Genomic DNA, 25,088 nt, shown 5'->3' with positions numbered 1-25,088 from the left:
AGATTTCAACACAGAAATTAGCCACAGTAATTAAAATGTGCAGATATCGACTCAAGTTCTCAAGTGATTTCTTTAAAATAAGAAAGAACCCATGAAATATTTAACCAAAACACTTAAAAAGGCAAATTTCTAGTCATGAAAAAAAAGCCAGAGCCACACCCGCCTACAGTGCCCACAGCTTGTGGAAGGCAAGGGCGTGATTGGATAAGCATCACCATGGCAATGCGATGACGTCTTCATCCCTTGGTCTCATTGGAGGAAACCCCGTGGGCCTCAGGCTCTGCAGCGTTCCGCTCAACCAAACTACCACCATAAGCCCGCCTCTTTTCCCCGCGCTAAATAGCTACAGGTTTACAGAGCTTACTATTCCTGTCAATCAAATGTGAGACGGACTTATGATTGGAGAGTCAACACTCAGATGACTCTCCCCCCCCACACCCCCCTTTATTTTAGCAGTTCAGTTGGGTTCTTGCTGCTGCCGCCGCCGTTCTTCTCCTTTCTAGCCACTATCTCATAACGGAGCATTTTGGGGAGCAAATTCAGACTTCATTAGGTCAGCAACAGTGAGTATTTATTTTTTTTCCTGGCAAATATACGGTTACTGGTGGGTTGCTTTAGTGACACGTTGTGGGTACGTTTAGGCTTTTCTGGAACTAGTGTGACATTTTTTTTTAATGAAAGGAGTGGCCGTTGTAGCCAGCTAGTTCTCTTGCTAACTCGCTAGCTAGGTGCAGCAGACAGCTTTGTGGCGGGTTCAATTGTGAGACGGGCTTGCCAGTAGATCTCCTACTTCCGATGCTCGCAGCAAACCGCAGCTTTTAAAGAACCGTATAGCGAGATGAAGTTTCTTTACTGTTAACACTACAGGTTACTTGTGGTTTTGGATAGGAAATTTTCTGTACGCTAAAGCGATTTAACGCGTTCATTTTTGAAAAATTGTGCTATTTTAAACCCGTTTTTACGCCCCGTTATGATTATCGTTGGGATATCTTGTCCTCCAGCTGTATATTGATATGTCCCATCGTACTAATTGTTAACGTCTTTTCGCAGCTTGTGGGGATTGCCACTGTCCATCCCATCCTACGGCCATTCTAAAGCGTAACAGTCCTCGACTGTCACTCATCCTCCCGGGATTTCTCATTTCTCGCTTCCAATAAATATATAAACTATGGCTAGAACGGATCTTATCCAGAAAGCCAAGCTGGCAGAGCAGGCTGAGCGCTACGACGACATGGCAGAATGTATGAAGGCTGTTACAGAGATGGGAGAGGAGCTGTCAAACGAGGAGAGGAACCTGCTGTCCGTCGCCTACAAAAACGTGGTTGGGGCGAGGCGGTCCTCATGGAGGGTGATATCCAGCATCGGACTGAAGACCGAGGGTTGCGAAAAGAAGCAGCAGATGGTCAAAGAATATCGCGAGAAAGTGGAATCAGAACTGGATGAAATCTGCAAATGTGTTTTGGTAAAGTGTATATATATTTTTTATTTTTTAAATCGCGCAGCATAGCGCATGTTGCTTATATGTGAGATGGAGACCACCGTCTTGGAATATGTACTCTGGAAGCTAAGCTTTAATGTCTTACTGCTGACTAAATTATAATTACTATAACCAACTTTAGTCAGTGGTGACTAAAACTGCAGCGTTTCTTTTTTTAGAATCTACGTTTGCTCTTGAGGGGAGTGGCAGATGCTTGATGTGTTTTATTGTAAGGACAAATTTCTATAAGATTTTTTTTTTTTTTTTTTTTTTTTTTTTTTTTTTTAAGAATGCAACTTTTTACCTGAGATCTAAATATTACACACGCGCACACACACTTTAATTTTGCTGACGAATTTGTGTACATATTTTTTTTTTTTTTTTTTTTATTGAATAGTTTAGTCAATGCTCTTTCCTGTAAGTTGTCCTGTAAATATGGACTCTAAAACCAGTGGGGACAAGGAAGTATTATGTTGTCCTCCCACTGTTCCTGTCTTTTGGGAATCTGGATTTCAAACAATGGGCTTAAACTTGTGAGGGTGTGCTGTAACTGAGGAAAGGTCAGATTAGCTGCACCAAAAAGGTGTGTCTAAATGGGTAAAGGCTTAACCTAGGAAATGCACTGAATGTATGCTGTAGATGATAGTCAGTGTAGTCTATAATATTATTGGTGCCATTTATACATGCAGAAATGCCTCGCTCTTCCTCAAGTCCAGCTTATATAGATTGGTTTAAGAAAAGAAAAAGAGAGAGAGAAAAAAAAAAAGAAGAAAATGTCATCCTCTGTTGTGCAGATCCACCTATTAAAACCAGTCCAACTAAATACCTTCTCAGACTTGGCTTGCTGCATTTCAAGGCTTATCATTACAGAATTGCTGGAGTATTCTTTACTAGTTAACCCAATGCTACATCACAGATTGGTCCTTTACATTGTTTCTAGCTGGCCTTGATAATGGATTAGAGGGGATCAAAGTGAAACCTTAGTTATAAGATTGAAATAATTTTCCTGAGCTGATGCCTTTTTCAAATGTGTTGCAAAGACGCAGGAAGCATTCATTTTCCACCATCTTCCATGCGTGTTCATAAGGATGTGCGCTTGCATGGCAGTGACTCAGCTTTCAGCTTTCTCCCTGCTGAGTCTTGACTGAGGGTCTGTCAGCAGAGAAGGGCGTGTCAGTGCTCATGCCTTAACTTGTCTGCAGAAGCCTTACAAGTTGGTAATGCACCCACAAAGAGCAAAGACTGCAATAGACGAGTAAGCTGCTTATGTGCCGCCTTATTTGATTTCCTGCACAGTGACAAGTGCTAGACTTTTCACTGTGCAGACAGCAGAGGTGTGGAGATGCTTTGCTCCGGTTTGCGCACATGTGCATTTAGAGCTTTAAAACACAACTATAGGCTTGTCACCTGAGCAGATGCAGGCTATTGAAAAGTTTTTAACACTAAATTGTACACAGTCTAAAAAATTAAAGCCTTCAGCAGAACTCTTGATTTCCAGTGTAGGCATCTTTGATATTCTAGAGGTAGGACACAGACACATTGTGTTATTTTGCCTGATTATAACCTTTGCTAAGTAAAAAGTAAAGGAAACACCCTGCAGCTAATAGTGAAATGATAAGGGATCCGCCCATACTCTGAAAGCACATCAATTCACATTAAAAATGTGAAGGCACTTGCACAGTTGGGATTAAATGTAACAACACCATGCTGTGTGTGTGTGAGCACTGGTGACTGAAATCAGAGCTTTGTGTGAAAGCTCTGAAGGGAAATGCACTCCTCTTCTTGTCTATTGTGTAGAATATGCAATGAAAGAGGAACGCTTAGCACTTGTGTGTTTCAGCTGAGCTTGTTTGGAAATGGCAGTTCTGGACCTTTTTGTTTGAAAACGGTTTAAATTTGTAAAACTGAAGTTGTAGGTAAAATTGATGTTTGTCTGCAGAGTATCAAGCTTTTCATTTAGTCAAACAGTTAATCTGCACTTTCAATCGGTTAAGCCATGTGAGTTTCACCGACAGATTAGCCAAAGTAATCCTCTATGCATATCCACTCAAAGATGAATGACTTGGCCTAGCTTAATCATCACAAAGTTGGGGAAAATACTGTTAGGTGACCGAAACGTAACAGTTGATAGTAATTTAAGTTGGAAATAGAAGCTAGTAGCTAAATGCAATATTTGCACAAAGCAAGGAAATTGGTAAATGGAAAAATACGCAAATACAAATTTAAAACTAACAGTTTAAAAAACTAAAAATAATTGATGTTTTAAGTAAAATGTAAGCAAAATGGCTAGATGTGGTAGGTAAGACTTTCTACATTGGTCTTTGTTGCAGATGAAGGATGGTAAAAAGGAGTCATTTATGTCTTAAGTAACTAGTTGTTTACTCAAAACGGCAAAAAGTAGTTTGTAAGTACAGTTATTAAAGCTTAACATGTTTTTACAACCAAAACTTATTGCTCTAGGCAAGTAGTAAGTTAAAAAACGTTGGCTTTATATTTAAAAAAAAAAAAAAAAAAAAAAAAAAACATTTAGAAAGAAGGTAGCTGTGAACTAGCCATTGAGCATCTGGGCTCACGTTCCCTTCTCTCGCAAACTTGATTCAATTTCAGGCAGATTCTGAACTTGCCAGCTAGAGATGGACAGCATTTTCTTTTCTTTTTTTTCTTTTTTTCTTTTTTTTTTTAATTTAAATGAGTATGCACATGGAGCAAGTATGGGTCTTTTCTGAACTGTGTGGTTTCAAGTAGTAATTATGGGAATGATGCAATGCAGCCAGAGCTTCTATGTTTCCCTAGACTTTGCTCATGGAATTTCTGTGGGGATTGTGGCATATGAAAAAAATCAAATTTTATACCGTTAAACCATTATACCTCTCAGCACTAGTCGGGATGGAGTTTGTTTAGGCATAATATACAGGTGGAGAAATGATCAGCTTGTAGTTTCTGCTGTTACCCCAGTATGTTATGTATAGCCCACACAAATGGTTAACTTATGTTAATGTGGGTTGTATGTAGATTTTTATTGAAAGAAATAAACTTTGGGCAGTTAGTCTTTAGTGTGTGTGGTAAAATTGGGGGCGGGGGGGGGGGGGCAAATGGACCATTGTAATGGGAGTATTGTGAAAACATAGTACCTTATAAAATATCTGAGGAAATCTCTAGCCTATAAGCAATGCCATGGCTGTTTCAAAATGGCAATAACGGCAGTGTCAGCAATAAGACGTGAAACCATGCTGCACAGTCCTTGCACAAAATGTAAGTATCTGGGGCAGAAGACAGCTGGGGACACACCAGAGGCCTGGCCTGGTTCTGTGTAATTTGGAGCAACTTCAGCTGAAATTACCACCAAGTAAAATGATCCTTCAAAATGACAGTGTGAGCATATGCACTTGACTCCTGATGGATGCAGAATGTACTCGTAAAGAGCAAAGGCAGGAAAGCTTTCTAATGGATGTAGGCCAGCATGACACTTGGATGAACCATCGCTCATCCAGTGGTGTTGAATGTTGCGGTCCTCATACCTTTTAACTTGGGGCTCAATAAATGATAATCATACTCAAGTTTTGCTGTTCAGTATTTGGTCTGTAAACTTGAAATTGATCTCATTTATTTTCACAGAAACTGCTGGATGACCATCTAATTAAAAATGCTTCAAATTCAGAGAGCAAAGTCTTCTATCTAAAGATGAAGGGTGACTACTATAGATACCTTGCTGAAGTTGCCAGTGGAGAGAACAAAACAAGTGAGTTAACATCAGTACTACAGTTATTTTATTTTCACACTAGCATTTGTAAGTTTTCAGTTATTTTAAGTTTACAGTTTTGCCTCCTGCTGAAAGTGGAGTGTAGTCTTTAAGTTGAACAATTTCTGTTCAATGGATTTGTTTGGGAACCTTGGTATTACACAAATGATTTATTTTTTCCTTTAGATACCATTGAAAGCTCACAGCAAGCATACCAGGAAGCATTTGACATCAGCAAGGCTGAAATGGAACCCACACATCCCATTCGTTTGGGCTTGGCACTTAACTTCTCGGTCTTCTTCTATGAGATCCTGAACTCTCCAGAAAAAGCCTGTGAATTGGCCAAACAGGTACAGACCTTAATAGTAATCTGACAACTTATTGAGGTCTTAAGTTGTAAACAGCTGAAAATGGATCTGTTCTAAGTGTTGCTGTTTATCTTTGCACTTGCAGGCATTTGATGATGCTATTGCAGAGCTCGACAATCTACAAGAGGAGTCCTACAAAGACAGCACTCTTATCATGCAGCTCCTCAGAGATAACCTGACAGTGAGTGCTTTACTCTTTTGACATAAAACAGTTTTCACTGAACTGAATGTATCATAGTTGTTTCAGTGTCATGAACCTGATGTTCAGCCACACCAAAAATATCGCTGGGCAGTATTTTTAATTTCTAATTCAAGTTTCTAGTCCTACAGTAGTAGGAGTGGTGTTTTGTTTGTTTGTTTGTGTGTTTTTTTTTTTTTTTTTTTTTTTTTGTTTTTTTTTTTTTTAAAGGTTTGTTTGGGGGAAAAAAACAATCAATACGTAGCCACAAATATTTAAATACCATTGCTCTTTATCCCGAGTGACAAATCTGCAGTGTACAGATCCTTTTCGATGAAAGATGCAACCATAAGCATGAATCAGCCATTTTTGCACATGCACAGACTTCCTGTGGTTATCCAGCCAGTCTGTGTGCTGAGGGGAAGAAGGCTTTCTGTCACTTGACAAGTCAATGTAGCAAAGGCCAGAGCATGACTTGTCTTTGGCTTATGCATGTTGTGTGACATTGCGGTTATAAAGTCACGATTCCTTTTAATTTGCTTCAAAACCGTATCCCTTCATGGTAAAATGGCTGAGACTGTCAGGTTGCGTGTTCGGATAAGTGTTGGACACCACCCCACCCAATCAATTAAAAATGCATTTTAACAGTGTCCCTGTGGTGTGGTTTTTTTTTTTTTTTGTTTTTTTTTAAAAGTGTGTACAATACACTAAATTTTCATTAAATTGATCATAATCTGTGAATGAATCTGGATATTTGCCTGTCTTAAAACTCTCTCTCCCATAGTTATGGACATCAGACAACGCCACTGAGGAGGGAGAGGGAGAAGAGGGCTCCAAGCCATCGAACTAAGAAGCCCAAGCCCATGCTGCTGGGGTTGACTCCAAAAAATAAAAGGAAAAAAAACAACTTTTTATACATCCTTCATTCCTTAAAATGCTCCACTTAAACATTCTACCATGAAAACATTGCTGAAAACGGTTGTGTATTAATATGGGGGGGAAGAAACGACAAAAACGCACACTTGATTTGGACACAAAAGAGAGAACCCTCCATTCCTTTACTTTGTGGTCTCAGCCATCCCCTTTGTGTGCAGTTTACCGTGATTGCTAGCTCAACATGATATCAGATTCCCTACCTCAATTAGAGGCAAAACAACTGGAAAGCTAAACTTCATAAAATGGAAATGGTTGGATTTTGTTCCAATAACAAATATTACACACATACTAATTTCCTTGTATATCTTACTGTAGTACACCTGTCTCTACACAGCAGTTTTTATTTTTTTGGGCCTTGTATTTGATAGACCCAAAGCAGGGGCAGAGAGAGGGGAAGACGTGGCAAAGGGCTGTGGGTCGGACTCGAACCCGGGCCGGCCGCTCTCAGACTTATGGCATGTGGTCGCCTGCTCGACACACTGAGCTAAACCGGTGCCCAGCAACAGAGGTTTAACTTCCCTCACTTTGTCCTGGGTCTGATGAAGCATTTATACCTAGTGGGTAATGGTGGGCCTCGTGTGATCAAATTCAGGGACATGCTTGTCTCTTAAACCTTGTGGTGTTGACACACTTTCTGAACATCATAAGCAAGTTGTTAATGCGCATAACTTCCTTTAAACCTCTCTGGTGTGGCGAGTTCGAGAACAGCGCTCAGAGGCAGCCAGCTTGTGGATGTCGAGGACTCTGACGTCCACGCACTAGACCCCGATGGACAGCTGGTTGAATTTCAGTGAACTTGTTTTTTCATCACTCATACACCGTGATGAAACTTGAAGGAGTTTCCTGTAATGTCCTTAATGCATCACTGTCTTGATACTTGATGTCCACTGGGAACTAGTTGGACTTTGTTTATTTTCTCTCGTTGTAAATTTCACGTCACAGAAGGAAAACCAGACTGAGATGTGGATGTTGAAGTAGATGTTCACACTCCAGTCTTATATTCTGATTTATTTATAATGTCAGTCCTCCTCATCCTCCAGCAGAGAGGCCACCTTAATCTTCTGGGTCTTGTGCATCTTCAGACTGACATGGAAAAGACTGCTGTAACATAAACCTGTCCAAATGTCAAGTTTATCCATTTCTAATGCAAGTTTGTACACATCCTACAAAGGGTGATTTGTTAGTCTGTCCAGTGATTGTCACTAGAGATTTGGACCACTATTTTGCTATTCATTCAGTTGTAGACCCCCAGAAGCCTTGTTGAACAGTCTGTTGAATCTGTATGTATCAGCTGTGTTAACATAAATAAAACATTTTATAAACCATGTCCAGCCTTTGCCTTTTTTTTTATCTTTTATAACTTGGTGCTTAAATTCCTCATTTTTCCTTTTGTTTATAACTGTACTTTAAACAACTCCCTGTAGGATTAAATCAATGAAAAGCAAACTTGACATAACTCAAATAGTAAATTATAACATTACATTTGCATTCACAATTTACATTTTCCACATTTGATATGGGTTAAATGTTTACCTTTACTGCAATAAAACTTAAGCTGGCAATATTGATCTCAACATTAGTACAGCTTGAGGTAAAATGCTTTAACAAACACTGGTGGAAAATACAGATGAAACATGAACACATTTATATTTGAAATAAATGTTTTGTCCCAGTGAGTTAAGTGCAATACATGACAACATAAAACATTGGCAAAGAGGAAAACCTGAGATGGTTTCGATGTGTGAAGCTTAGAATAGTGGATGTAATGGAGGACATGCAGAGAGGGTTGGGATGTCAGAAGAGGATGCTAGGGAGTGAGATGGAGGCAGATAATCTTCTGTGGCGACCCCTAAAGGAAGCAGCAGTATGCACATTTGTTCATACTCCGATTTGAAGGTAAACTGGGGATGACCCGGGCTTGTAATTTGGTGTGTTCAGTTTTATTTTAGTTATAGTTTCACTATTGGTTTTAGTTTTTAGTCACGGGGAGGATTTCTTTTTCTCGGATGCAAGATGTACTTTGCTCAAGTGGTATAAATACACACTGAGGAGTATGATAAGATGATCTCAGTCATACATCAACAACTCCTCATGCTTATGTTTACAGAATTGAGATTTTCTGTGTATTTAAAATTTTAAATGCAAAATGGCATTTATTGGGTTATTTATAAACTATATATATAAACTATATCTATATCTATCTCTCTCTCTCTCTCTCTCCCATAGAAGAGGCATTAAATATATATATATATATATGTAAATAAATAACAAAACCAAGCGTTTTATCTAATGTACAGCTTTGCTCTTCATGTGTCTGACGTCATTCGTCACTCCTTTCCAACGGCACATTAGCTTTTAGCGGATGTTTTCCATTCGGTGGACTTCCGGGTAGCTTAGCTAGCTGTCGAAACAAACGGATTATTTACCCCCGACAATGACAGCACATGTATAGTGAGCTCTGCTTAAAATGGGGAGCATACTTTTATTTACCCTTCTGGCTCCTTGCTGGGTAAACGCTGCAATTAAGCCAATGACTGCTACCGATGGGGACCAGGAAGACCACCCCGAGTTTGGTAAGAAGCTAATTTAGCAATTCAGCCTAAGCAGAAGTTAGCTTTAATGTTACCGTAAACTATCTTCGGGATAATTTTGGTAAATAATAAATACTTTAAAGCAATGGCACTTTCTAGATCTTAGATATGTTATAACTTATTAACTCACGAAATCCCGAATAGTTGTTAAATGAGAGCACAGGTGCGTTTTCACATGTGCAGACTTTTGTAAATGAACGAACTCAGTATCTGCTCGGTCTTATGTGACAGTTGTCCCCTTCATATTCCAGATTCTCTGAACTCAGTCCTGTCAGATTATGAGGTGCTGCCTTTGTCAGGCCTCCAGTTGCACTCTCTGAGGAAGAGGGACGTCCACACCCAGTCCCACCTGGAGCGTCTGGTGAGCTTCAGTGCCCTGCACAGGTACAACAGTGAGCTCTTTTAAGCGATGTTGTAGAGTCGCTTCACTTTTCCTTTAGGTTTGTATTAAAACAAAGACCCCTATAGCTCTGCACATGATGAAAGAGGTAAAAATCTTGATCAAATCTATGAGCAGATTTCCACTGTGATATTATACATTGGTTCTGGAGTAATGAGGACCTGGTAAAACATCTCTAACGTGTTTGACATGGTTTTTTTTTATCAGTCTCTTTAGAAACACAAATTTGTGTTTGTGGCTCAGATATTATAATGCTGATCTGCTGTCGTCTCACTAGTCACTATATTCTAATAATAATAATGATCACAATCAGTGGCACAATCAGGTCTCCAAGTGTTACACAGAGGGTAAAAATTAATCTCATAGGAATTTTGTTTTCTTTAAGCCATTTTTCTTGCACTTTCCTGATATTCTTTCATGATTTTCTCATAGCATGCTTTGTTTTTCTTTCATTTCGTCTTAACTGGGCTGCTTTTTTGCCCGAAGCACTCAGAACCTTTTATTTTATTGGTGAACCCTACATGTGCATTACTGCCATCATTGCCAAATAGCAGTAATGGCAGAAACTGTTTAAGTCTTGGAAAAAGCTAAATATTTTGCGTTCTACCTTTTAGAAACTGTTAAAAATCTACACAGCCATGGCTCAGTACAAACCTAATAGACTGTTGTGGCTGTTATAGACTGTTTTGTAAGAAGTGTCATTTGTAACAAGAAAAGGCTCAGTTGAAGCGGTGAGTTCGTGCCTAGTTCCCTTTGTCTTGAAAGGGGAACAAGAAGGGTTTCAGTTTTGTTATAAATCCTCTCACGTCAAAAATAATTGAGATCACAATTCTAAATTTACACAAACTGTAAAATTGAAATGTGCCCAAAGACTATTTTTTTTGCCTGCTCTATTTAATAATTGCAATTTATATTTACTAGCAAACTCCTGTGCGAGGTGCTCAATTGAACTGTCAAATGTACAAATATATACGATTGTGGGATTTTTATAGAATATTTGTATATGCCATATAGATGTTGGCCCTCACACTGGATGTTCTACAGTGATCCAATCTAGGAGGAGATACATACACATACATACATATGCTACAATCATGGGATTGTAGCACTGAGGGTGTGTGTGAATTCTGCCAATTTAAAATGGATTTATCCGAATATTCAGGAATCTGAGTTTTGATTTACTTCTACTTATTCTAAGTTTCTGAAGAAGCTTCTGTTTTTCATGCATTCCTTATTTGTGCTCTGTATCTGTTTCATTCTCAGGATTCTCTTAGAATTTCTTGGAATCATTTAAACTGTTTATCCCTTTATCACCAAAGTATCATACGAGCTGCCTGGACTTGTTTTGTGATTTTGACTGTAAAATTAAAAAATCATTTTTGTCTTTTAAGGAATAATTTGAATTTTCTCTTTAGCCCAAAGTAGTTGAGTAGCTACTGTAATGTAAAGCAAGGAAGTACTGCCAGTGAAAACAGAAAATGTCTAGCTCAAGCTGCTGAAGAGTCACGCTGGCAAGATCGGTGCATGTTGATCTCTGTTTCCTTAAACTAGTCATACCAAGATTAGGTCACCTCATTAATAACAGATGCACAGCTACAGCTCTTTTAGTATATATCTATACATATGGCCATGTGAATACTATGTCTGCTAAACCCAGTTTGATGTCTCACACAGGACCAAACAGCCATTTATTGGTTAAGTTAAAATATGTTATCTTCTTTTCCAAATCCAGACATTTCAAACTTTACTTGACCACAAACACAGACCTTTTCACGGACAACTTCCAAGCTGTGTTTGTTAACAAACATGGGAAGAAGGAAAATTATGATGTTCACCTCCAAAACTATTTCACTGGCCATGTTGTTGGTGAGTGAATGAAAAAAACATATTTTCAGAATATAATTTTCCCAGTTCTTCATTTTACAAGAGTTATAGTTTATATGTGGAAATCAAGCAAATTTTTATATATCTGAAGTAAATCCATATTTATTAAATGTTACTAATAATTTGTTTTATGTTCGCAGGGGAGGAGAATTCACGTGTGCAGGCACACATAGACGGAGATGAGTTTTCTGCTCACATTCTGACTGACGAAGCAGAGTACAATGTAGAGGTATGCATCTGTATACCTGCTGTCTCTGTGCCAAAATAGAGGGAGAATTTAAATTCAGTATTTTCTTTGTAAGACGCTTAACCTTAGCTGTTTCACATCATCAAGCCCGCACTCCTGAAGCATGTAAAGGCAGCAATATCAAAGCCAATACAAAACCCCAAAATCTATATGTATACAATAACTGAGTACAATGTGCTGGGCTTGCTTGCTGAGATATCATAAAATATTACCAGTATAGAGCTTACCTATAGTGTCAGTTCAAAAAGATGCTAGATTAGTAGAAAGTGAGGCAGCTAAATAATCGATGCCTTGTAGAAATGAGCTTATTTTGCGTGATTAAAAATGCCCAATATCTGTTCTAATGATTCACAACTAACATGTGAAACTACACAGAAGTAAACGATACGGTGCATTTTTCATATTGTGTAAATCTGACACATCTGCCAGTCCATTCCCACCACACCACTACCCTTACTGTCTGTTTTTTCTCCAGCTGTCAATACTCACATTTCGTCAAGCTCAGTGATTTTTCTCCCTAATACCAGCTCTTTCTTTCTCTCTTAAAAAAATGTATAAAAATGCAGCCCCTGTGGAGATTTACCGATTCCCCAACTGATGGGAGGTTGCTGGTTTATCGCTCAGAAGATGTCAAGAATCTGAGCCGCATTGCTTCTCCAAAAGTGTGTGGCTACGTCAACGCAGAGCCCAAGGACCTTTTGCCACAGAATACAAGAGGGGACTGGGAAGGACAGGAGAGGGTGGACCAGGAAGAGGGTGAGCTGTGCTTTTTAACTCTCTTGAAGTGGAGAATCTCGCAAATCTGTGCAGATATTTGTGCTGTTACAGCGTGGGCTCTGTGCTGGTGTGGATTATAGGAGTAGGTGAAAAAGAGTAGGAGGATAGCAAATGTTTAAGGTGGAGAGAAGGAAAGAGGAGCCTGTAGTGAGACAAAGGAGGTGGGTGTTGGATTCAGTCACTTTAATACAAGCCTTTCTATCTCCAATCCTGTGTTATGCACATACACACTGCTGACAAGTAGGCATTATGTAAAAACCAAATGCCTCTTTATTCTTTTGTGCTGCTTTGGAAATGTAAAGAATATAACAGCGCTGATGTGCCAGAGGAGATGTATGCAACAGCTCTCACTGGTTCCTGGTTGAAAATGCTCTTTGGGGAAATGAGCTGAGGTGAAGGTTCGTATGGAGGAGGAGGCATTAAAATTCATGGATGCTCCTCGGCCCAATGAGCGGACTGTGAGTCGTCACTGGTCTCCCACTGCTTGTTGTGGAGGACAGTGAAGCGCACACCCACACTTTTGAATAGTGTCGAGTGTACTGTGTGATGTAATGCCCCAAAGGATGTCTTCCTGTTTTCCTTTTCTGTAATGCATTATTTAGGGTGTGAGTCTCACTTAAACAGATTTTTATGACGAACATACTATGACCGTTACACGGTAAAATGACATTGCACATACATTCGAATAATTGAGTTTTTTTTAAAAAATCGTATTAATCGTCATTCTTTCCTAAAGGATTTGCTGTTGATTTTATCTTGGGTAGTAGGTTGTAGATTTTTAGTCTATTAAAAGCACAGAATTATAATGAAGGCTCACCTTAGTTTATATGGAGGGCCGCAAGAGCCAAAATGAGTTAAATAAATTATATATTAATATGAATTGTAACATTTAATGTGTAAATAATTAAATATTATTTTATTTGAAAAATGTAAAAGATTGTTTATGTATTTATTTTCATTTTTAATTAATTATTGACTCGTATTCAATTAATTATCTAATGATGTGTGTTGATGCCAACTCAGTCATTCAGGTGAGGAAATCTCCAAAAGTTGGTTTTGTTCATCTGGATTTTATCAAAGTGACCAAACGTTCGTTCCACTGAAAGCGCTACGTCCCGGTGAACAGAACCAACTTTTGGGTGTTTAATGATGTGATTGTTTAATTCACTTTTGCACTCATGGCCCTCCATAAATGCACTTTTTCACTTTTTTTACCTTTTATAGAAGAGTTTTTTTTAAAGCTGGGTGATGTAGGGCTCTTTGCACAATAGGAGGAATTCTGAAAACTAAAAAAAAAACAAACCTAAAAATAACCCCAAAAATAAAATAAATAAATGAATAAAATAAAGCCACCTTCTGTTTAGGTTGATAATCCTTGCAGCAAGAGAACTTTGTTTCCTTCGTGTCTAAACACATATTTGGCTTACATTTGAAGGACCCTACTCAGGAACGTGATTAATTGAATATTGACAATGAATGCAGGGGCAGCAGAATGGTGCAGCAGTTAGCACTGTTACCTCACAGCATGAAGGTTCTGGTTCTGTGCCCGTGTGGGTCATCCGTCCTCTTCACACAGTCCAAAAACATGCATATTAGTTTAGCTGTTGATTCTAAATTGTCCATAGTTGTGAGTGTGAGCGCGAATGGTTGTTTGTGTGTCTGTGTTCATGTTGTGGTGGACCGCCAACCTGTCAGGGGTGTACATCGTGATGGCTATGTTGCAACCTTAAATTGGAAAAGCGAGTGGATAGATGGATTAATGCTAGACTTTTAATGAAGGAAGGACTTGTTTGTATTCATTTTTTGAACAAAGCAACTTAAGCAGACTAAAAATAAATTACTGAGTATATCATGAATACCTACGCTTAAGGTAGGTGATGGAGCCCAACACTGTATGATCTGCGCATTAAATTACCTTATGTTTACAGTGGCTTTGTTCCTCCCTGTAAAGTACGCCTCATCCACATTTATTGTGCTCTTAAACCTCTATAATAAGGCTAAATCTGCTATTTAAATCTGGCCTGAACAGAGGCAGAGCTTAATCAGATCACAGCCAAGCAAAAAAAGAGAAGTCATGTTACTAAATCTGAAAATGAGGACAATTAACAATGGGATATTGGAGCGTGGCCTCATTGTCCAGCATCTTTATGTACTTTGTACTTAATCTGTCTTACCTGAGACTTTAAATGAGGCAATGCTACAAAAAAAAAGATTCTACTTTTCTGAATCTTTCTGCTTGTCCTTATTCTGTCTCTCTGCTTCTGTTGCTTCGTCCTGGCAGAATACCACCACAGAGAGAAGAGACAAGTTCACGATCACAGGAAGAATACCTGTCCCCTGTTGCTGGTTGCAGACTACCGCTTCTACAGACACATGGGCCGCAAAGAAGAGAGCATTACTCTGAACTACCTGGTCTGATTTTTCTAATGTGTTATTATAAATGTATATTTCAGCAGAATAACTTTTGTCACATTTTGTTTCCCGTTGAAAGAGTAATTGTAAATAAAGGCAGTAGGAATTTTGTTGTTTGCATATTCAGGTGTATCAAATGGTTTATTGTGTATGTCTGATTATTTTCTTTTCCCATCCCAGATTGAGCTAATTGATCGAGTTGATGATATTTATAGAAACACAACATGGAGTGATGAATTCAAAAACTATGGGGTCCAGATCCATCAGGTGTGTACGTGGCTGTGTGTCATAACAATACGGTACTGTCAAATGTTGACATTTTTGATTCACTTGTGGCGCTTTAGTGTCAGTCGGCGCTGCTCCCAGCCTCACGATGGCTGATGTTTTATATTGCGTCACTCCGGAAATGAGGCTGAGAATAACACTGCCCTCTCAGCGGCTTTGAGAAGTGCATTTTTAGAAGAAACTGGAAGCTTTTGTGCATTCCTCGTTGGGTAATTTAATTTGTTCCACTGGCTTTGGGAATGAATAGAAACACTGTTTGTCACACTGTGAACTCAGTGCGTTCTCACTGAAAAGATATGCATTCATTTAGCTGCTTAATGTCCAATTTTCTTCACAATAAATGTCAAGAGGAACTTGAACTGTGTCACATTTAACCCCCAGTCTGAAAGGGAACACCCAACACATATTGCTCTTATTACTTTAATAGCTTTTCAAATAAAATGTTCCACGTAGCACTAATTATTAGCATTACACTTAGGGGCATGGCTTTAATTTCAATTTTGTATTACTCTGAAATGACACTTACTGAAATTGTGTCTTTGGTTACTATTCGCAGATCATTATTAACAAGGAGCCTACAAAGCCTCCCCCTGACCAGCCCAACTGGGTCCATTACAACATGGAGAACAGCCCTGTAAAAGGAAAGGAGGTCTGGGACGTGAAGAGACTTCTGGAGGTACAAAAGCAAGAAAACCAAAGTGTATAGATACACAAAGCTCAAAGGGGCCTTTTCAGGCAAAACTGACTGGATTCATATTTTCAAGATCAGTTTTGGAAATCATTCAGTTAAACTCAATCAGGTTGTTTAATCCATTTACATAAATGCACAAAAATAGTGAGTTCAAGTAGCTGAGCACAGGTTTATTTGAGGTAATATGGTAAATAAGTTGAGTGCATCGTGTAAAATGTCCTGATACAAGATAAATATTGTTCCAAATCAAAGAGTTTTACAAAGAGCTCAGTTTCTGAATGTCCAATATTCTTGTATTGTCATTGAAAAATAATTAGGATGTACAGAAATGGTGACAAATAAGAATCCTCTTGTCCTGCAGCAATTCAGCTCAGACATAGCTGACAATGCCTCCAGTGTGTGTCTGGCCCACCTGTTTACATACCAGGACTTTGATGAGGGGACACTGGGTCTGGCATATGTGGCCCCCTCCAAACCTCAGGCTCTAGGTGGACTCTGCCCAAAACGTAAGGTCACTTTTTGATTATTTGCAAGGAGGATTTTTCTAATGTCATTTTGAAAGCCTAACTTTTAGTGTTTCCCTGTTAGGACAATTAGCTCCATTAAAATTTACTGCACTGGCACATCTCTTGACCAGATGGACAAACTATGATTTCTACTCTGTGAAGCTAAAAAGAAAAACGAGCCATAATATTGAGAAGAAACCAAACAAAAAGCCATGTGTTGGAGGCTTTTTTTAGAACAAACAAAAAAAGGTACTGACACTTTGCTTTGTAATTTTCTAGCTTACTATCCATCTCATTCTTCAAAGAAGCCGAGTTATCTCAATACAGGCCTGACCAGCACCAAGAACTACGGCAAAACCATCCTCACAAAGGTCTGTTTCGTCTCATTACTTTAGTTATAATGTCAGAATAAAATGAGTTGCTGGGTGCAGTTCAGCCAAGATGTTACGCAACGTGTCAGCCTGCCAAGCTGAGGTTCTAGGTAGAGCAGACACACCTTTTTGTGTGGGTGTGATGAGTATCGATGTCAAGTCAGGCTGCATTTTGACACCCCAAGTAGCGTTATGCTCCACGCTCATCTGCAAAACGCTTACTGTTATAAACTCTGTGATAATGTGCAAAACTTAACTATGGAATTATTCATTTTACCTGAAAACTTCCTTTATTTTAAACAGAATGGATTTTAGATTCTATATTTATTCTTAGGTGGCTTAATAATTAAGCATTAAAAATGAATGTTGCGTGTTTTTGTCTCATCAGGAGGCGGATTTGGTAACCACTCATGAGCTGGGCCATAACTTTGGAGCAGAGCATGATCCTGATAATATACCGTACTGTGCCCCCAGTGACGACCACGGGGGGAAGTTTGTCATGTACCCTATTGCTGTGAGTGGAGATCATGTCAACAACAAGGTAACTATCCATTCATGTAATATAAAAACATATATGCTTGGTAAGTCTGGCATCATTAGCTATTTCCAGTGTTCAGATGCTTCTTCAGTTCCCAAAGTAAACACACACTGAAGCAACACTGAGAGTTAAATAGTCCAGGTTCTTTCAGCTACAGTATAATGATCAATGTGTGTCGTCCAAGGTGTTACAATAAAGTTTAACATCCAGGTATCCATGAAAAAGCAGGCTTAGAAATGATCGGGAAGCTAGTTAGCTAGTTTGCACCTAAAGAGGAGATGCCATGTTATGATTAAAGAGAAAAAAAACAAAACTACACTGTACATCTTTGCACACTAAACATAAAAAACTAAATGTCAACGACCTTTGGAGTATTAGTGAAATTGCGCTACTTGAAATAAAGTTGAGAAAGTTGAGACCTTAACACCAGGAAGACGTAGGAGGAGGATTAAACTGTTCTTATTGAAAGTCCATGTTGATGGTCCCTCTGCACAGAGACAAATACAGTCACATGCCAGGAAGAGAGAACGTCTGCGATGACCCACAATGTTAGTCATTAATAAGTAGCTGTGTGAATTAGCATTACTCACTATGAATAAGTCCTGATCCTAAGCTTAATGAAATCTTAGTCCTTCTTATGTTGAGCTCACGGGCTGCAGTGTACACAGTGAGTTCTTGATTTAGTTTAAATATGTGCGGCACAGGAGTAGTGCTGATAAAAGGCCAGGTAGGCCTGAGAATGACCACTGATTATTTTTGGCAGGATTAAAGAAAAGACAACATGTTAAGAAGAAAACAGCCATGATAAGCGCAGTAGGCACTTGGTCCTGGAGACAGGGCTGGCATGTCATAACTAGACAAGGGGGGGGGGGTCAGACCCAACAATACTTCAGCTGTGCTCGTAGTTCAGCTACTACTTGATTTGCTGTGATCAAAAAGTTGTGGGAATGGACAAACTATTGGTTATAAGTGATTGGCATCATCTTTTTGTGCAACTCTGTGGTGAAATCAAACGGTGCACAGTGTGAGAGGTCAGAACAGCAAGTCCACAACAGAAACAGAATTATTATAGTTTTGATTACTTTCATTTGGACTTTTTGTTTTTCATTTGGTTAAGTTTCAGTAAGTTTCCAGAGTGAGTTTACTCGTTTCAGTTGTCGTTGAAAATGTTTCGTTTCCATTTAGTTTTTATTTGTTTCAGTTTTAGTCTGTAATGTTATTATTGTATCGAGGGATTATACCAGAGGCAAGGTTTAGGAAAATCAATTTCAGCATTACATTTTAAACACAGGACTTGTAGAAAGCAGTCGACTTAAAGTCCCCTTTTGTTACAGCCAAACAAATAAAAATCTGATCAGTTTTAATTATTTTTGAAAGTCTGGTTTTTATTTTAGTTAGCTAAAATGTCACATTTAGTTTTAGTTAACCATAATAACCTTCCCAACAAGTTTTCCTTGAGGGGCAGATCAATCAAATTTACATCAGGTAGCATTGTTTATTTATTTTTTTAAATAGGCTATGATGCCGTTTAGTCCTGGTATGCAGCAGTCTATGCCTGCAAGATGAGCTGAGATGATACAGAATGTGATGGGCAGAATGGATGGCAGCTTCTGCTTGTGCAGAAGGTGGGATAACTGAGTCACAGTTGTTCCTGTGAAATTAACAACACACGCAAAATCTAATGCGCTTCCTCCATCATTGGCCTTATGATTTCTGCAGCTTCACATCAACCACGTTAGGTTTTTGAGGAGAAGCATAAAACAAGATAATTGCATAAACTGTTAAACCTTTTGAGATTCAGGTTTGGAAAATTTAGAGGCAAGTGATTTGCGTATGTCATTATTTCAGCGTTAAAGCTTCATGACTATTCTTTGTCACATCACCTTTAATCACACACGCAAAAAAATAACAGTTAAAATTCAGTCCTCTTTAACCTATTACCGATTAATTCTTATCTTCTTGTTTTTCCTGAAGCATTTCTCCAACTGCAGCAAGGCTTCTGTAGGGAAGACATTAAGTCACAAGGCGCCGCTGTGCTTCAAAGAGAGGAACAGTAAAGTCTGTGGAAACTCCAGAGTGGAGAATGGGGAAGATTGCGACCCTGGCCTTCTCCACCTCAATGATGACCCCTGCTGCACCTCCAATTGCAAGTTCAAAAGTCATGCAAAGTGCAGGTATGAAATCCAAAAGATGGATCTATAAAGAATTTTTTGAAAAAAAAAAACAACAGCAACAAACGAATCAAATGTTGGATTAATTGATTTCTTTACAGTGACAGAAACAGCCCTTGCTGCAAGAACTGCACTTATGCAAAGAGAGGAACAACGTGCCAGGAGCCCATCAATGCTACCTGCAAAGGCAAATCCGTCTGCACAGGTGATCGCCTCCTGCTGGTGTAACATGAGAACTGCATTAAAAAACTAGATAAATTAACCATTTTCTTCACATAACAGGTAACAGCAGTGAATGCCCACCTCCTGAAAATGCTGCTGACACCACAGTGTGTGTCGACAAAGGCCTGTGTCGCAATGGAGAGTGTGTGCCCTTCTGTGAGGCTGAGCTGAACCTTCAGCCTTGCGCTTGCAATGGTGATTTTTATTTCTTTCAACAACATTTGAAAATGTCTGAGATTTGCTGATTAAGCCTGGAGACTCTCACTGATTACAGAGGTAATCAGATGGAGGAGTATCTAGACAAGCAAAAATCAGTGAGTTTGGAAAGAAATGACAAGATCACAGCTGGATTTTTCTTTTTTCGATTTACAACTGGAAGTAACATATTAAGAATAAAAGGGACTGTTTGAATAAGCTTGGATATTCTTTCAATATATCCAGGATATAAATGAATAACCGTTCTAAATCTTTTTTAAGTGCTTCTTGTGTTGATCGTCTCTTCTGCTTCCAGATACTGAGCACTCCTGTAAAGTCTGTTGCAGGAGTAAAAATGGCACCTGCGCTCCCTACGTCAAAGGTGGCAATTTTCTTTTCCTTCGCAAAGGAAAACCCTGCACCGTGGGCTTCTGTGACGAAGGCGTGAGTTACCAAACCTTTATACTTCTCTGCTCTGCAATCAGGAAACCTGCTGATCCCATCATATTTCTGTATTTCTGAACTACACTAGTGCTGACAAAACTGTGTCAGTGTTACAACATTTTGGAGATATTATTTTTATTTCAATGTCAACTTTGTTTTCGGTCATAAAGGGAAAGTGCATGAAGCAGGTACAGGATGTGATTGAGAGGCTGTGGGACTTTATTGACAAGCTGGACATAAACACATTTGGTAAGTCGGCGTTAAAAAGTGTGTGAAAATGCTTCCAGATACAATAAAACTCTGAATAATTATGATATTGTTTTAATGTTTATGACTGTAGTAGCTTAGCTGAGTCAAATTCTTCTTCTTCTTCTCCTCTTTTGTGTGTTTATCACTATCCTCCACCTCATCACCACATCAGGGAAGTTCTTGGCTGATAACATAGTGGGCTCAGTTGTGGTGTTTTCCCTCATCTTCTGGATTCCTCTCAGTATCCTGGTTCACTGTGTGGTAAGAAGCTGCTGAATATCCATTTGCACTGATACCCGTTGTCTTCAGTGTACAATGAGCAGCTAATATTCATCATTAGCGCTATGCTTATGCTGTCCTTTTCTGTTACCTCTATCTTTAGGACAAGCGACTCGACCAGCAGTACGAGGAGAACACAAAGTCATTTTATTATCCTCCAAATGTAAGTTCTTCAACTTTCCAGTGCTCACACATGATGATCCTGTGCACCACCTTTGCTCTCTTGCTACCAGACTAACCAAACTAATCCAGTTCCATATTGCTTTTTAAAAACTGACCTCTTTAATCAAGCAGGTGGAGGAAACATGATGGACTGTAATTGAGGATCAGGGATTGGCCTTTTTTCATTACAAATGAGAAATTAAGACATAAATTCAAAACTGCAGTGTAACATTTAAAGTTCAAAATATTGCTTATATCTTATGCTGGACCATACGGCAACCCCATCATTGCCAGAAAACAAGATCCGTTTTTAGCTCTTCTTCATTCCAGCTGACTTTCCTCTGATTGGCTGAGCCTTTTAAACAGAAGGTTTAACCAAAAGACTTGTGTGTCTGCTGCTGTGTTAAAGATGGTCCTTCTCTGATCATCCTGCAGCACCAAGAGTAAAAGGAAACATGATGAAATGAGCATTTAGAGCATCTTAAGCCTGAGCTTTTAGTTCATAGGGCCTGGCCATGTTTTATATGTGCTTCACGCATTGAAATGGTATATGTGTGACAAAAGATGAGAAAAATCAAAACAGGCCAACTTTAAAATTTGCTAACAGTCATGGTTTTTGTTGCTGAGCTGGGAAATTGTGCTTTTTTTAAATATCATTATTTGATGTTGTAAAAGGCTAGTGGTAAACCAGCCCAGGTGTACCATTAACCTGGGCTGGTTTAAAAGGGTAAGAATGAGAATCAGAAGACTCTCTTTAAATTGTATAAACCAGTGGTCAGATAATCCACAAGCAATGGCCTCACTGTCACTGCTGGGTTTTCTGAATGACCTGTCCATCACTCTTTGCCTTGGAACTGCAGCAGATGGTGGAAATTTGTAGTAGAGCTCCCGCCATAGGTGAGTGTGTGTGCGACGGCTTGGTGTTGCGATGCGTTGCCATTGAGTCCATGACGGTGCATGGTCAGTGGCCCACGTTTGGGATACTCTTGCAGTCACTTACTCCTTGATGGTAATCACTGATCCAGCTGCACATTTGCAGCCCCTCTAACTCGTCTTCATCTGACAAAAAAAGCGAGGGAGGCTCGCACAGCTTCATGCGACTGAACAGCTGTGGAGCAGCAGATCAGGAATTGCCTCAAGTAAGCAAGATTGCACTTTTGGAGTATTCAAACATCGAGTCGACCAAACGGGTTGCACATTGTTGTCGTTCGTGAAATTGGATGCAGTGTGTGTCGACATTTTTCAGTTTTCAGTTTTTAGTTGCTCTTCAAAGCCAAAACAAGAAGCATTTAGGTGACTGTTTTTATTTTTTGTTTAGTGGCTGTCTGCACTGTGTGAGGTCCTTCTTTGGGTTTGATTGGAGGGAGGAGAAAAAGACTGGGGGGTACATTCCTCTTAAGACCTTTCTTGCAGACATTTTGACTTGTTAGAGCATTTTAAGCACTCGCACAAATTATCAAATTAATGATGGCTTAGTTCCATTTAGGTTTGCTTTTAAATCCTGCAGCTGAACCAATGTGTTTAATATCAGGGTGCTGGTAACCTTAAATGGATTGCAGTCATAATTAATAAATCACATTTGTCTGACACTTCAAAATGGTCAAAGGCAGAAAGGTTTTTTTTTTACTCATTCCCAGCTTAAGATTTTGGGTGTGTTTTAAGAGTAGATAGGAGCTACTTAAAGGTAGCGCAATCAGTAACATGAGGTTATTATTAGAAAACATACGTTGGGGAGTTAAACTGTAAAGTTCTGGGATACATGTGATGCTCTGAATTAAATAGAATGTAGTAAAAAGGGAATGGGTGCCACCTCAGTCACACACAGCTGTGATGTGCCTCTGTTCTCACATGCTGTTCTCCCTCTTCAGAATCAAGACGTGCTGAGCAACCTCGAGTCAGCACCCATGCGCATCGTCAAACCTCCTCAGCCTCCCTCCTCCTCCGGCGGCCGGACCGCGCCCTTCATCCATCAACAACAGCCTCAGCTGCAGAGCCAGGTCCGGGCCACACTCGCAGCCAACACCAGTACCCCGGCCCCCGATCTGAACTCCGGCCCCACCCCGGACAGCGCAGGGGGGCTGCGGATGGCCACCATCCAGGAGGACACCAGCAGCGGCTCTCACCTGGGAGAGGAGGGCCTGCTGGAAGATTTCACAACCGCAGGAGCTTGCTCGTCGGCTACGAAATCCTCCTTCGAGGATCTGACCGAACAGAACCAACCAGCCAAGGACCGACGGCGCCTTAAGAGGCAGGAACGCATTGATACTAAAGAGACGGAGTGCTGAGAGAGAGGAAAAACAAAAAACAAGTGTGTTTGCACAAGCATACTGATATTTGTTTTTTTTTTTAGGGAACACGAACAAATGTGCAGCATCATATGCTTTTCTTTCTTATTGCAACCGGTATTAAAGCGTAACATATCTTTCTCAGATCTTAGTGCTCTAAAAGTGTTTATTCAGTCACATGAAATTAGATTGAGCTACTGAACAACACAGGAAGTCTCAAAGCCCTCTAACACTAAATGCAAATGAATTCATGTTTTTGTGCCTTTTTCACTAAGGTATTTATTTCCATGGCCATTTGAAGCTTTTGAGTGTCTGTGGAAATAAATCTACCAGTTCTTTAAACAATGTTCATTTTGTTTAACCTAATGGCTAAATGTGTTTCTGACAATGCAAATATTGGTCAGGAACAAAAAGAGATTATATTAAATATTTAACTGTAATCCCTGCGGATTGATAATGATTACACAAATCCTTATTCGCAGGTTTATTCTGTGTTAGACTGTAAGTAACCTCAAGTTGTGACAAAAGCTCACACAACATTTCTTGCTCCAAACAGCGCCTAGAAGCAGAACAAACCTCAGCAGTATGATGCAGAATTCTCTATATTAATGTTGTAAGTGTAACTATTTTTCAGTGAAGGAAACTTTTACTGGAAGTGCAAACAACACATAAAGGAGGAGCTGGTCTAGAAGTATTTTAACATCACTGGAGAATTGAAGTTTACAACATGCTTACACATGTTCTGTCTCATCAGCTGTTTCTTTGAGGTACTGTGTAAGTAGCGTTATTGTGTTTTTTGGTAGGTGGAGCTTAAAGTGGGGAGAAGTAATATCAGCTTTGCTAAAGCTTCAGTATTGTGATGTTTGAACCTGTAGAAAACAATATGGTGCCTTTTTGGATTTTGTGACCAACTATCCCACGGTGACTCTCATCTATATACAATTCCCAGCAGCGGACAACTCCAACATTCTGTATTTAATATTTGAATATATATTTTTTAATTTTCTGTCTGTGTGCCAAGGTGAGCTATGCACCTGTTTATTGTTACCTGCTGTGTCTCATGTTAAGAAAACATGTATGGTCAAAATAAAAACACTAGCTTTTAGTGTACAGGATGGATGTGAATGCTAGTGAACAAAACAAGCCTGCTGTAGATCAGATGATGTGTATATTCTTAATGTTTTTATGCTTACAAAACTCTACTCAAGTTTCTTTTAAAGTTTTTGCTTGCATTTCCTACACAAATGTCAAAATAATAAAAAAAAAATCTTTGTCCACTGATACATGGTCTCACATTTATATCTATTCAGCTGCTGTGTGATGCACTCCAGTGGTCCTCACTGCACAATGTTAAAAGGAAAGCTTCATTTTTATCAGCTGGTTTTCACATACACCAAACATCTCTAAGGATATTTCTCCATTGTCTATAAATACATGTCAACAACATGTAGCAACAACTACTAATGATTCATACATGTCCATCATTTTGTATGAGTGCATCTTTTTCGCACACTGTCATCCTGTGCACTGTCCCAGCATGATTAGAACTTAGTGATGAACCTTGTTGCCAAAAAGCAAAGCCAGTGGGAGCAACATCTTCCAGAGCTAAAGCTCCGTTCACCAACACTACTGGTGAGCCTTGTCTATAACAATGCCATGTTTACATCACATACCAAATGTA

General features: G+C 39.3%; 2 protein-coding genes across 4 annotated transcripts; both read left to right on the top strand.

Annotated features, from left to right (window-relative positions):
• The first annotated feature begins 432 nt into the window (after positions 1-432).
• LOC134644307 (14-3-3 protein beta/alpha-1-like) lies at positions 433-8,023 on the top strand. Of its 2 annotated transcripts, none has more exons than XM_063497221.1 (6): positions 433-563; positions 1,051-1,462; positions 5,093-5,216; positions 5,403-5,566; positions 5,670-5,765; positions 6,547-8,023. In XM_063497221.1, the coding sequence occupies exons 2-6, from the start codon at positions 1,169-1,171 to the stop codon at positions 6,610-6,612; spliced, it is 744 nt and encodes a 247-aa protein (XP_063353291.1). In that variant the 5' UTR covers positions 433-563; positions 1,051-1,168; the 3' UTR covers positions 6,613-8,023. The 2 variants fall into 2 exon arrangements, with proteins under 2 accessions (XP_063353291.1, XP_063353292.1); XM_063497222.1 differs by having other exon boundaries at positions 436-553.
• A 1,040-nt stretch (positions 8,024-9,063) lies between these two features.
• On the top strand, positions 9,064-24,690 carry adam17a (ADAM metallopeptidase domain 17a). Of its 2 annotated transcripts, XM_063498704.1 has the most exons (20): positions 9,064-9,271; positions 9,541-9,673; positions 11,422-11,555; positions 11,714-11,802; positions 12,387-12,576; positions 14,879-15,009; positions 15,190-15,276; positions 15,851-15,970; positions 16,347-16,491; positions 16,771-16,862; positions 17,251-17,403; positions 19,375-19,574; positions 19,673-19,776; positions 19,854-19,988; positions 20,305-20,432; positions 20,603-20,681; positions 20,854-20,942; positions 21,064-21,123; positions 21,983-22,019; positions 22,991-24,690. In XM_063498704.1, exons 1-20 carry the CDS (start codon positions 9,166-9,168, stop codon positions 23,365-23,367), a joined length of 2,589 nt encoding a protein of 862 aa, XP_063354774.1. In that variant the 5' UTR covers positions 9,064-9,165; the 3' UTR covers positions 23,368-24,690. The 2 variants fall into 2 exon arrangements, with proteins under 2 accessions (XP_063354774.1, XP_063354773.1); XM_063498703.1 differs by lacking the exon at positions 21,983-22,019.
• Positions 24,691-25,088: the final 398 nt, after the last annotated feature.

This window comes from Pelmatolapia mariae, linkage group LG16_19, assembly GCF_036321145.2.
Source record: "Pelmatolapia mariae isolate MD_Pm_ZW linkage group LG16_19, Pm_UMD_F_2, whole genome shotgun sequence".
Lineage (NCBI taxonomy): Eukaryota > Metazoa > Chordata > Actinopteri > Cichliformes > Cichlidae > Pelmatolapia > Pelmatolapia mariae.
Note: the sequence above shows the minus strand (reverse complement) of the source record. Positions and strands in the feature narration are given on the sequence as shown.